Source organism: Lithobates pipiens, unplaced genomic scaffold (genome assembly GCF_037356315.1).
Source record: "Lithobates pipiens isolate NorthernLeopardFrog02 unplaced genomic scaffold, aLitPip1_a1.2 Scaffold_8, whole genome shotgun sequence".
In the NCBI taxonomy this organism is placed as follows: domain Eukaryota; kingdom Metazoa; phylum Chordata; class Amphibia; order Anura; family Ranidae; genus Lithobates; species Lithobates pipiens.
This window is the reverse complement of record NW_027507903.1, coordinates 192751865-192764116: the sequence shown is the minus strand read 5'-3', so window position 1 is coordinate 192764116 and position 12252 is coordinate 192751865. Positions and strand designations below refer to the sequence as shown.

The window sequence follows — 12252 nt, the reverse complement described above, 5'->3', positions numbered from 1 at the left end:
AACCTGGGTGGCTAAACTATAATGTAAAAATGCATATAAAATAGAAAAAAATGGCCTTAAAAAATATAAGGTTGAGGAGTTATTGTCAGCATTCCAACATTCCAACACTACAAAAAATGCAATAAGAAGTGTAAGGGCACAATCAGGGTCATTAAAATAGACCACAAAAGGCACATAGCGGAGGAGAGTAAAAGAAATCCCAAGGCATTTTTTAAATATATTAACAGTAAGAAAGCGAGTTTTAGAACATATTGGCACCATAAAGGATGATCAGGGCAATTTAGTTAGAAACGACAATAAGAAGGCGATGGTTTTAAATGCATTATTCTCCTCGGTTTTTACAAAGGAAAAGGGGGAGATAGTAACCAAGACTGTAATGTTAATAACACGTCACAGAATGTGCCCTTGTGGCTAACAGAAGCCAGTGTCAGAAATAGACTTGAAAAACTTAACATAAACAAACCACCAGGACCAGATGGCTTAGACCCGAGAGCCCTTAAGGAACTCAATCAGGTGATAGCCAGACCATTGCTGAGGAAAACAGTATCATTAGTAGTAATTAGTAGAGATGGGCCAAACACCTCCCTGCTTCGATTCGTGCCAAAACTCTAACATCTCAAAAGTTTGGACCTAAACCGCGAACCCCATTGAAGTCTATGGGACCCCAACTTGAAAAATCAAAAGTCCTCATTTTGAAGGCTTATATGCAAGTTAATGCCCATAAAAAGGGTATGGGGGGCCCGGTTACTGCCCTAGGGGACGTGTACCAATGAAAAAAAAACATTTAAAAAGATCATTTTTAAAGGAGCAGTAATTTTAATGATGCTCAGAGTGAAACAATAAAAATAACTCGATATTGAACCTTACGGACTAAAACTTGGATGCCATTAAATTCCATGTGCGTGTAAAGGCAGGTGTACCAATAGTGTGTGTGTGTATATATATATATATATATATATATATATATAATTGCTTTATTTACCTATTTGTCTTTCTATCTACAATTTACAATTTAAAATTTGTGCTAATTTTTCTCTTAAAGGGATGGTCAGCAATTCCTGATGCACGAAGGACCCGGCTCTGCCCCTTTAAAGATGGCAAGTAGGCATTGTTAAATTGTTTGTCCATGATATTTTAACCCTGTTCAGACATTGCTTAATTGCACCTCAGGTGAGGGGAAATCTTTCTGTAGAAACACCTACTTTGATGACATTTGTCTTATCGAGAGGAGCTCCCTTCACTTTTTAGATAATTGCTTTATTGTTGTCTCTCTGGCAAAGGAGGTGAAGGGAAACCTCAACAGGACACCGACAGCAAAAAATAAACTGATAGGGGTTTATCCCTTCCATACTCCATCCAAAACTGAAAAGTTTGGGCTACATGGGAAGGAGTGTAAGCAGTACACATGAGTGAAATAGAAAACGTAAACAATGGTGATTATTTATAAAAAGCACAGTAGCATAAATGTTGACTATTGATTATGCAAGCACATACTTAAATTGGAATCAAATTTTTTGATGGGGAAAACATGTTCACTATGCTCTCCTTCTGCACATCATGCTAGTATTAGTATTTGAATAATTATTTTGTTTCATAAGTGATTCTGTTAATAAGAGAAAGCGCACTATAGCCAAGAAACTCTCAGGGTTGTCATTTTAGCAATTTCTCCCTTGTATCAACACCTACACAGGTCCACTGGTCACCACCAAAATGTAGACTCAACGTTGGAAGCTTCATCGTGCGTTATACGCTGCAAATTGTCCATACTCCAGGACCCTGACCAGGCTTTATCAAGACTGGAGAAAACGGGCAATTATGTTTTCTCTGGTCAGAACAAACACCCTGGGTGACACCAAATCCTATTTTTACCTGCAGATCGGCACATTGACTGCCATTTTATCTCATGACCTGGTGTAGCCTTGTCATTATATCACTCCTGTTCTAAAGTGGGGGAAGGAATACCTACACTTGTAACCTTTGCTATGGAGCCTCTATGCCAACTGTCACCTACATGAGTACCTTCCTGCCTGTCATGACTTTTTTCTTCATGCCTCAGGGAACTTTTTCTTTTTATCCCTTTTAAACTGTCTGGGGTCCAAAAAAAGACTTACCCAAGTCTATTTCTGAGTACACTTCCACAAGCACCGTTTACTTGGGGTCAGATTGGCCCTTTTCTACCTCCCTGGAGCTCATTAAAGTGTGGGAATCGTGCATAGCAAAGTGTTTATCTCCTGCGGCAACCTCACTGTACCCCAACTCCATTCCAGATTGCTATAACCCATTTTTACATACAGTAAAGCTGCAATGCCACAGCCTTATCTGGACTGTTGGTGCCTCAATAAACACATGAACATCTTCATCCATTACATATTCAATTTTAACAGACTGCAGTAACACATTAATTTTACTAAGTGTAGAAAAACTCTCATCCACCAATGCAGTTTTTTTTTTTGGAAACCTCTGGATCCTTAGACACAGTTGCTAGCTAAGACAATACATTTTGCTTAGTGGTCACCAAAATAGCAGTGAACCTCACACTGACATTCTGATCATCACTACTAAACATTACTTTGGAGCAACATTTTGCCTCTCTGCTATACAGTGCATTGTAAGGAGGTAAATCTCTCTCAAGATACACAGGGGATCTTCTAACTCAGGGTCACTCCCACCTCACAGACCTACTGTTAGTCTCTTTATTGACTATATTGACTGACCCAGCAAACAACTCATTAAGTTAAGTCTTACCTACCATCACTATAGATGTTGCCATCCTCATTTGAATGTGCTGGTTCTAGAACAACACAGTCATTTTCACCTCAGGCTTTTGGCACCCCTGCAAGCTCACATGAAATGTCCCTACTGTTGTCAGGGGCAACACCAGACACTTTTACACAACAAACTGGGCTTGCAGGTTTGTTGTCAGCAACATTATCTCCAGAGGTATTCCACCTAACAGGGAAAATCACTATACCCTGCCCCAATTTTCCACATGCCAAGCGAGGAAGTGGGCGACTTTTCATAGAGACTTCCCTCCAAAAGTACCCAAGAATCTTTGCTCTTCACATCTCTGCCTTGCCACAATCCTCTGTAGGCAAATATCTTTGTCACATGGCCAGCAGGCCTGACCTCATGGGCAAAGGGACCCCTCTTGACCTGCTGGTAGACCACTTGCTCCTTCACAGTTCTGCAGTTGCAGTAGCTAGTATGACTGCTGCCAAAAGACCTTTGCACTTTTCCCTGACAGACTCCAAAAGTGTCAATTTTTTTGAACACCCCTAGGGCTTTTACAGGTGGTGACCACCCCTCTAAACACCAAACTTTCAACACAAAATAGTCCTCTTTGTTCGTCCCACACTTGCAGTCACTCCATTGCACAGACCACGACAACTTTGCACAGTTTACCAATAAAAATGAAGCGCTGTTCCTTAAAGGACTTCTAGTTTTCTCTCCTGTAGGCTCTGCTCACCCGCATACACACAAAGTGTTCTATCTAACAGACAGATACACAGTTCACACAGTTGAACTTCTTTAGCAGGGAGTCTCCATTTATGCCCATTACATCCACCATCATACGTAGGAATTAGCACAAGTATAGCACTTGAAGGGTACAGGCCATTCTCCAAAATCTTTGTTTTAGGACTCTCTTACCCGTTTTTTTTTTTTTTTAGTTACCCTTGCATGGGTTGTTGGGCATTTTTCTGATGCAAGTACTTCCTGAGACTCCTGGCTTCTCATGCCACATCTCTGGATTTCAGACTTAGCATCTCTATTTGTTCCTGTTCAAACCCTGTTGCATGCATGCACCTCTGGCTGCTCCTTTGTAGCCACATATTCTTCTGGGGAGGGTGGAGCCCGGAACACTAGTCAGCACCCATTCCAGGGCTGTACACAGTTGCACAATAAGCAAGTGTTGGTCACCACTAAATATAGACCCAGGGTTAGAAGCTACATCCTGTCCAGTACTCTGTAAAGCCTATGGATTCCAGAACCCTCACCAGGCATATGACTTGTCTTATTTGCAATTGGAAGGATTTGCAATTTTGTTTAACCTGTCTTGTAATGCAGCCACCCTGCCAGAGAGTACAGCGAGGTCACAAAGCTCTTTGCAGATAACACTGTTCAAAGCAAAATGACTTAATTTGAGGGAAAAAAGGGAGAAATAGTGTGAAGAATAGAGAGTATTGCTTCCCATGGAGGCAACACTTCTAGTAACAACTGTCTAAGAGTAATTTTCTCTCACTTTAGAGAGATTATTAGAGAGATTATTTTTCCCATCTGAAGACAAAAAAAAACAGACAAAGAGGTTTTAACCAGACCCTACGCTATCCAAAATAAAAAAGGTTTACTAACAATTTAGATATTTTTGCTTGTAATCTTGTGATTGAAACCATTTATATTTTTGTGGCTTAAAACATCAAAAGTTATCCAATTTTAGCTTGACTGTATTATACTTTTTGCCTTTTTGGAAAATTCAGAACATTTTCATATGAAATATCTATTTTTGTATGTTATTTTCAGGGCTATACTACAGCAAAGTCCATGTATTGCTTGTTATCTGTTACATGAGAGAAAGTTAGGTTATAGTTTTCTAGTAAAGAGTGTAGATTTAACCACTTCCCGTCTGCAGCACGTCATATGACGTCCTTGACTTTCAGTGGGGATATCTGAATGATGCCTGCAGCTATCATTCTTTTCTGTCTGCGTTTCTGTGCACAGTAAGAACGATCATAGCGCTTGCTCATTCTTACAGACGACGGGAAGGGGACATCCCCCTTTCCCACCACCCTCTGGTGCTTCTCCATGCGTTAGAGTGAGAGCAAGAATTCTAGCAGTAGACCTCCTCTGTAACTCGAAACATGTAACCTGCAAAAAAATGTAAAGCGTCGCCTATGGAGATTTTTAAGTACTGAAATTTGAGTGTGCGAAATTTTAAAGCGTGATATATTGGGTATCAATTTACTTGGCATAACATCATCTTTCACATTATACAAAAAAAATGGGCTAACTTTACTGATTTGTTATTTTTTAATTCATGAAACTGTTTTTTTTTCCCCAAAAAAGTGTTTAAAAAATTGTTGCACAAATACCGTGTGACATAAAAAGTTGCAATGACTGTGATTTTATTCCCTAGGGTGTCTGCTAAAAAAAAACATGTATAATGTTTGGGGGTTCTGAGTAATTTTCTAGCAAATAAATTATGATTTTTACAAGTAGGAGAGGAGTGCCAGAATAGGCCCGATATGGAAGTGGTTAAATATCTACTGTATTTTAGGAGCTTTTTTATATATATCATGTGCTTGTCCGCACCTGTGAAAGCAGGTGGCCTGTCATTAAAACCACATTAAGGCCCAGGTCACACTTGTGTGGGCAGAATTCTGTGGGTAGGGCAGCCCAATTCATTTCAGTGGGCTGCCCTACGGGTCCGTTCACACAGGGGCAACTCAGATCCGACTTCAGGAGGCCCCTAGTCGGACAACATTTAAAAATCAATGTAAGTGAATGAGAGCCGTCTTAATGCACACTACTGAAGTCGCTCCACACTTCAGAAAAGGTTCCTGTACTACTTGAATCTGACTTGTAGGCGACTGGTACCCATTGATTTCAATGGAGGTCGCCTCCAAGTCGTATCTCCGTCTATACGGAGGCGACTCGGACAGAATTATAAGCTCTCAAGAGGGAACATCACGCCAAATTTTTGAAAAATTTGGCGTGGGTTCCCCCTCCGAGAGCATACCAGGCCCTTAGGTCTGGTATGGATATTAAGGGGAACCCCCTACGCCAAAAAAACGGCGTGGGCCCCCCCCAGATCCATACCAGACCCTTATCCGAGCACGCTACCCGGCCGGCCAGGAAAGGGGGTGGGGTTGAGCCGTACCAGGCCGTGTGCCCTCAACATGGGGGGGTGCCTTGGGAAAGGGGGGCCGAGGGGGCTATTAAAGGGGGCTCCCAGATTCCGATAAGCCCCCTGCCTGCAGACCCCGACAACCAACGGCCAAGGTTGTCGGGAAGAGGCCCTTGTCCTCATCAACATGGGCACAAGGTGCTTTAGGGTGGGGGGGCCGCGGGTACGCGGCCTGGTACGGCTCAGGAGGGGGGCACACGCTCGTCCCCACTCCCTTTCCTGGCCGGCCGGGTAGCGTGCTCGGATAAGGGTCTGGTATGGATCTGGGGGGACCCCCACACCGTTTTTTTGGTGTAGGGGGTTCCCCTTAATATCCATACCAGACCTAAGGTATGCTCTCGGAGGGGGAACTCATGCCAAATTTTTTTCATCAATTTGGAGTGGAGTTCTCTCTTGAGAGCTCATTCTCTGATTGGCCGCGGCAAAAGTCGCCTGGCCTGGGGCGACTTAAAGTCGCGTTGTAAGTCGCCCCAAGTCATGTTCAGGTCATGTCCAAGTTGCCTCCAAAAGTCGTGTTGAAAGTCGTGTTGCCCCTGTGTGAATGGACCCTACCTGCACAAAAATGGGGAACCATTTCCAGAGGCTTTTCAAATATCAAGCTGCACGGAATTGCAGTTTTGCAGCTTTGCACATCGGAAACTGCAGGCATTTTGTTGATGCATTAAGAATGAATGGCACTCCGCCTGTCTGCTTATCAGTAGTTGGTTTCTCTCATTGTCAGGACCTTTTGCGATTTTGTGCGCTTTCCCGGCATGCAATAGTGTGAACTAGCCTGTCTCACGTGTGTATGTGTAAATGATAAGAACAATGGTGCAGGAAATTCTGCAGTACAGAACTAGGGTGTACCTGTTTGTTTCAGCTCTGTCTATTTTAACCTCTAAAGCCCATGGGATCCTGCAGTCACTTAAGCCCCATACACTCTATCAGTTTTTCTGCTGAGTTTTTCCTTCAGGTTTACCAAAACCATGTAGTACAAGGGCCTGCCTGATTGCATACAAATTGAAACTCCTATGGTTTGACCTCATATTATATGGATTTGGTAAATCTGAAGGAAAAACTCAACAGAAAAACTGATAGAGTGTATGGGGCTTAAGTGACTGCAGGATCCCTTAGGTCTTCATGGCCTCCTCCTAACCCTTCCCCTACAAAAAGTATTGTACATGTGGCATAGACCCTGAGCTAAACATTGGATTACTTTTCTCAGATCGTAAAAGCAGAAACAAAACTAGATATTACTTCAAATAAACATGAAAAAAATCGACTGTAGGCAAGACATGCTTATCTTTGTACTCCTCACCTGATTGCCACCACACGCGCTTGACACCATCTGAACCAAATAAGTTTATCTTGGTCTCATCAGACCACAGGACATGGTTCCAGTAATCCATGTCTTTAGTCTGCTTGTCTTCAGAAAACTGGTTGCAGGCTTTCATGTGAATCATCTTTAGAAGAGGCTTCCTTCTGATGACAGCCATGCAGACCAATTAGATGCAGTGTGTGGCATATGGTCTGGACACTGACAGGCTGAACCCCCACCCCTTCAACCTCTGCAGCAATGCTTGCAGCACTCATGCATCTATTTCCAAAAGACAACCTCTGGATATGACGCTGAGCACGTACACTCAACTTCTTTCGTCAACCATGGCGAGGCCTGTTCTGAGTGGAACCTGTCCTGTTGAAACGCTATATGGTCTTGGCCACCTGCAGCTCAGTTTCAGGGTCTTGGTAAACTTCTTATAGCCTAGACCATCTTTATGTAGAGCAACAATTCTTTTTTTCAGATCCTCAGAGAGTTCTTTGCCACGAGGTGCCTCATTGAACTTCCAGTGACCAGTATGAGAGAGTGAGAGTGATAACACCATATTTAAAACACCTCCTCCCTATTTACACCTGAGACCATGTAACACTAATGAGTCACATGGCACCAGGGAGGGAAAATGGCTAATTGGGCCCAATTTGGACATTTTCACTTAGGGGTGTACTCACTTTTGTTGCCAGTGGTTTAGATATGAATGGCTGTGTGCTGAGTTATTTTGAGGGGACAGCAAATTTGCACTGTCATACAAGCTGTACACTCACTACTTTACATTGTATCAAAGTGCCATTTCTTTTGTGTTTTCACTTGAAAAGATATAATGAAATATTACAAAAATGTGAGGGGTCTACTCAATTTTGTGAGATACTGGAACTGATTTTTTTTGGGTTCCTGATATACGGCCTTCTGAGGGCTATAGATCGCTCATTTACTTTCTATTATTTTTAAGAGATGCAACAAGTTTGAGCGTGTCTTGCAACAAATCTGCAAAACAATAATGAGAACATACAACATATGGAAGCGTTTTAAACTGCATATAGTGATCGATTGTTTAATGAGCATTTCCTTTTTTTTTCACAGAAAAGCAATTCCTAGGATTTTTTAATGAGCATTCCCTTTTTTTCACAAAAAAATAACTTATGATTGTTTATTGACTCACTTTTGTTGCCAGCGGTTTAGACATTAATGACTGTGTGTTGAGTAATTTTGAGGGGACAGCAAATTGACACTGTTATACAAGCTGTACACTCACTACTTTACATTGTAGCAAAGTGACATTTCCCAGTTGTCACATGAAAAGATATAATACAATATTTGCAAAAATGTGAGAGGTGTACTCACTTTTGTGAGATACTATATATCGGCTGGAAGCAGAATGCTCCCTCAAATTGATGGTCAGTGGGCAGAAGAATGACCCTTTACAAACTCTTGTATCATAAAAATAAACTGGCTTTTGAAATGACCAGTGTCTGTTTTAGCAGTTAAACCTAAACTCCACAAAGTAGCAAATATTGCTCTCGTAACAAAATGGTTAACAAGAACCTCATCGGAATGCAGAAACAAAGAACACAGCTTTTACACTTGTTGTCTAGGTTTATACAAGCCACAAAAAACAGGATTAGGAAGTAACCTTTTAGGTAGCTGTAAAATATACAAATTTTCCCTGTCAGCTGGCAAAACTATGATCAGAGAAAATGTAATTTAACTTCCTTCAGCTGGGTTCAAAACAAACTAATAAAAAAAAAATTAAATTAAAAATTAAAACTAAAGTTTGGATTAGAAAAAAAAAAAAGACAGCTTTAGTCACATCAGTCTGGCTTATTTGACACATGGGAAATAAATTAGATATTAGAAGAATCTGTTACTGAGAAAAAGAGTTGTCAGATGAAGGTTTCTAGTTAATGGGTTGAAACATTTGTCCAGGATCACCATAAATGAGATGACTGCCATAGAACTTGTATGCCCTTTGTGACCCAGACAATGTCTATCAAATAAACATTTAGCTAGATGACAAATTGATTTGATAGAGACACGGTCATCCTAAAAATAAAGTATTATTGAAAACATAATTTCAAAATACTATAATACTTGCAATCTATGCCTTCCGTGAGATAGAGTTGCTGCTAAAATCTTCTCTCTTCTAAGGTCCACCCTCTAATTGCTGCATCACTAGTGCAGCCTTTTAGAATTGCAGGGACAAACTAGTGGTCAATAGTAGCCAATGAGGGCCCACAGCAAGCGGCAGGGAGATGCGGCATGTGATACACCTAAAAGTGTTGCAGCCCAAAGATTCCAGAAGTGGTTTTATCTCTTTAAGATTTGAATCAATGGAGGCATTGATGCCAAGTATTACAACTGTATTTTAAAATGTTGTTAATAAAGCATATCTAAACTCAAAACCAAAAGCTTACTAGTCCTTAGATCTAGTAGCTGCATTAATTTGTTCAGATTTCTTTTTTGTTTCTGTTCAACTAATTATGTTACAAATAGTACACATCCTATCCCTACAAAGCTAAAGTCACTTTCCCATGGTATCTATGAAAGGAGAGCCACACAGACTGGATTTCAAACATCTCTGTCCATATTTATCTTCATTCTATGGTAGATGGCTGGGACAAGTAGTTTACACAATAAAGATAATGGTGGTTGCACTTTCTTTCCTGCTCACAGAAAGCGACACTGCATTTCTGGCAAGATCTGCAGGTATTTTCTGTACTCGCTAAAAATATTCTTAGCCTGAACTAAGAAAAAAATGCAGCTAACTCATGTAGGGACTTGTAAACTGTAATATATTACATCATTGTTCTTGAGTTTACATTTGCTTAAAACTTGAAATAGAAAATTCACTGAAAATAGATATTTTCATGGAATTAACATACAGTGTAAGTAGCAGTCGTGTCCCTTTTCGTGTTCTGAATGTCTACCATTTTAAAGTATTTTACCGAGCACTTATTATGCTTCACCATTGGTCTTTATGGTTCTGACACCTAATAAAGGATGGCCACTGAATTACTTCCACATTACTTCTAGAGATGGAAATGCAATGTGGCTTCCTCTTTGTAGACAAACTGTTTCTGGTACAATAAATGTTTAGAATAATGTCTCCTCTTATTTTAGGTGCAGGTAATTTCAATGATCCTGTGAATTTCATCCAGCCAGAGTCCCATCTGTGTGCCTGATTGGAGCTGTTTGCACTAGCACTTGTATATATTTTTGTACATATTTATTTGTATATGTTTGCTCCTTCACTGTAAAAATGTAAATAGTAATTGTGCCTGTTTTTTTGCTGTAAAATTGTAAATAATAGGATTTTGACATTCAGAATTTTAAATTAATAAATTCTTTCTATCTTTTTGTTAGTGTTATTTATTAGAATTTTAGAAGAATACTTTTTTACTTAATACGTAAAACATAAATATATTTAATTTACATAAGCAAGCAGGGCTGATGTTGTATCTAACAGTTATCTTTCATTAACCAAGCGTAACTCTGTTATTATCACTTACACTCCTATTGCATGCCATCAGAGTCTTACGACAGCAACAGCATACAATAAAGCAATCTAAAAAAACACACATTTAGGATACAAGAAAGCAACACATAAATAAACAAGTTTTGGATCACCGTGACCATTTTTATTAGCTTATAACTGGTACAACAATTCATTGCCATGACAGCATTTTAAGCCCTGAACAATACATACAATGTTTTCACACTTGCACATCAAAATTTACATAACTCATTCACAGATACACAGGACCGCAGCATAAATTTGTAATATTATTGGAGTCCAGTTCTGCCTAATGGGCCAAATACCTGACATTCATGTTTGTTTTTACTCAGCAGGGTTTGAAGTCAGCAAACTTACAACTAATGATAGACAATGTTCAGAGAATGGAGGCCAGTGTTACAAGTTGTAGAAACCCCCCAAAAATTGTTAGTGCATCAGACAGACAATGTTTTTACATTACAATGTTACATTATTGTTCAACTTCTCATTACAGTTTTTTGCCATGATGTTCACTTTTTGTCCCCCCCCCCCCACTTAAAGTACATATAAAATCAGATGCCATTTAGCAGGCTAAAACACTGCCTATTAAACAATTGTCATTTTTCTTCATCCATAAATCACTGTTTTTGCATGTTCTGCTTTTTCTTTTCTTTTATTTTGCATCTCAGTTCTGTTGATCTCCTCTGGCTTCTTTTAAATTAACTTCTTGTCCATCTGCTACAACTTGCTTAAGATTGGGCTGCACACTAGTGCCTTAGACCTGCTTTCCGATAGTGACAAAATTGGTAATGTGTAAGTGTAGTAGCTTGCAGCCTCCAGGAGATGTGAATATGACTGGGTGACAACACAGGAGGTCTGATGGGATCAGGTCACATGCTGCAGAATGTGCTTCCCCCTGTTAATTCTTGGGTGCTCACGTTTTTTTTTCCCATTGAGAACTTGAAGTCCTATTCGAGCTGAGTTACTTTAGGCTTGTTGTGGCCACTTTTGAATCCATGCATATGGATAATATTACCATTACTATAGTGCCCATGTGATCATATCTACCCTCCTGATGATGTCAGTAAGTCATGGGTTATTGTTTGACTATACCATGAATCAACACCTACTGCTAGCTGCAAACTATTACTAACTAAATATTAAATCATTTTAGTGTTACAGCTCCCGTTTTCTGTTTCTTCTTAGTGGTATTCCAGTAGTTTTTCCAGCAGATTAATCCATTTGTTCCTAAATATGGTAAATTCATGAAACAGTTCAGAATTTCTAGCACGTTCTTGCATCAAGTAATGGGCACCTCAGTAAAAGTGAAGTTCCAGTGTTTTTTGTGTTTATTAAAAAGTCAGCAGCTACAAAAAGTGTAGCTGCAGACTTTTAATAAACACACACTCACCTGTCCCACGATCCAAGATCCACCGATGCAGCCACCTGAACACTCGCTTCTCTCCCTCGTCTCTCCCCGGTGCCAGTATTACAAGTGTCATGCCGTGCCTCCTGAATGGCCGGGCAATTGTCTGGGACCTGTCT

General features: G+C 40.2%; 1 protein-coding gene across 1 annotated transcript in view; it reads left to right on the top strand.

Annotated features, from left to right (window-relative positions):
• Window positions 1-12252, top strand: part of IL17REL (interleukin 17 receptor E like) — a 174934-nt gene that overhangs the window by 44750 nt on the left and 117932 nt on the right. The window contains exon 9 of the mRNA XM_077473408.1: window positions 1043-1097. Coding sequence (XP_077329534.1) covers window positions 1043-1097 — 55 coding nt within the window. The remainder of the gene's footprint in view (window positions 1-1042; window positions 1098-12252) is intronic.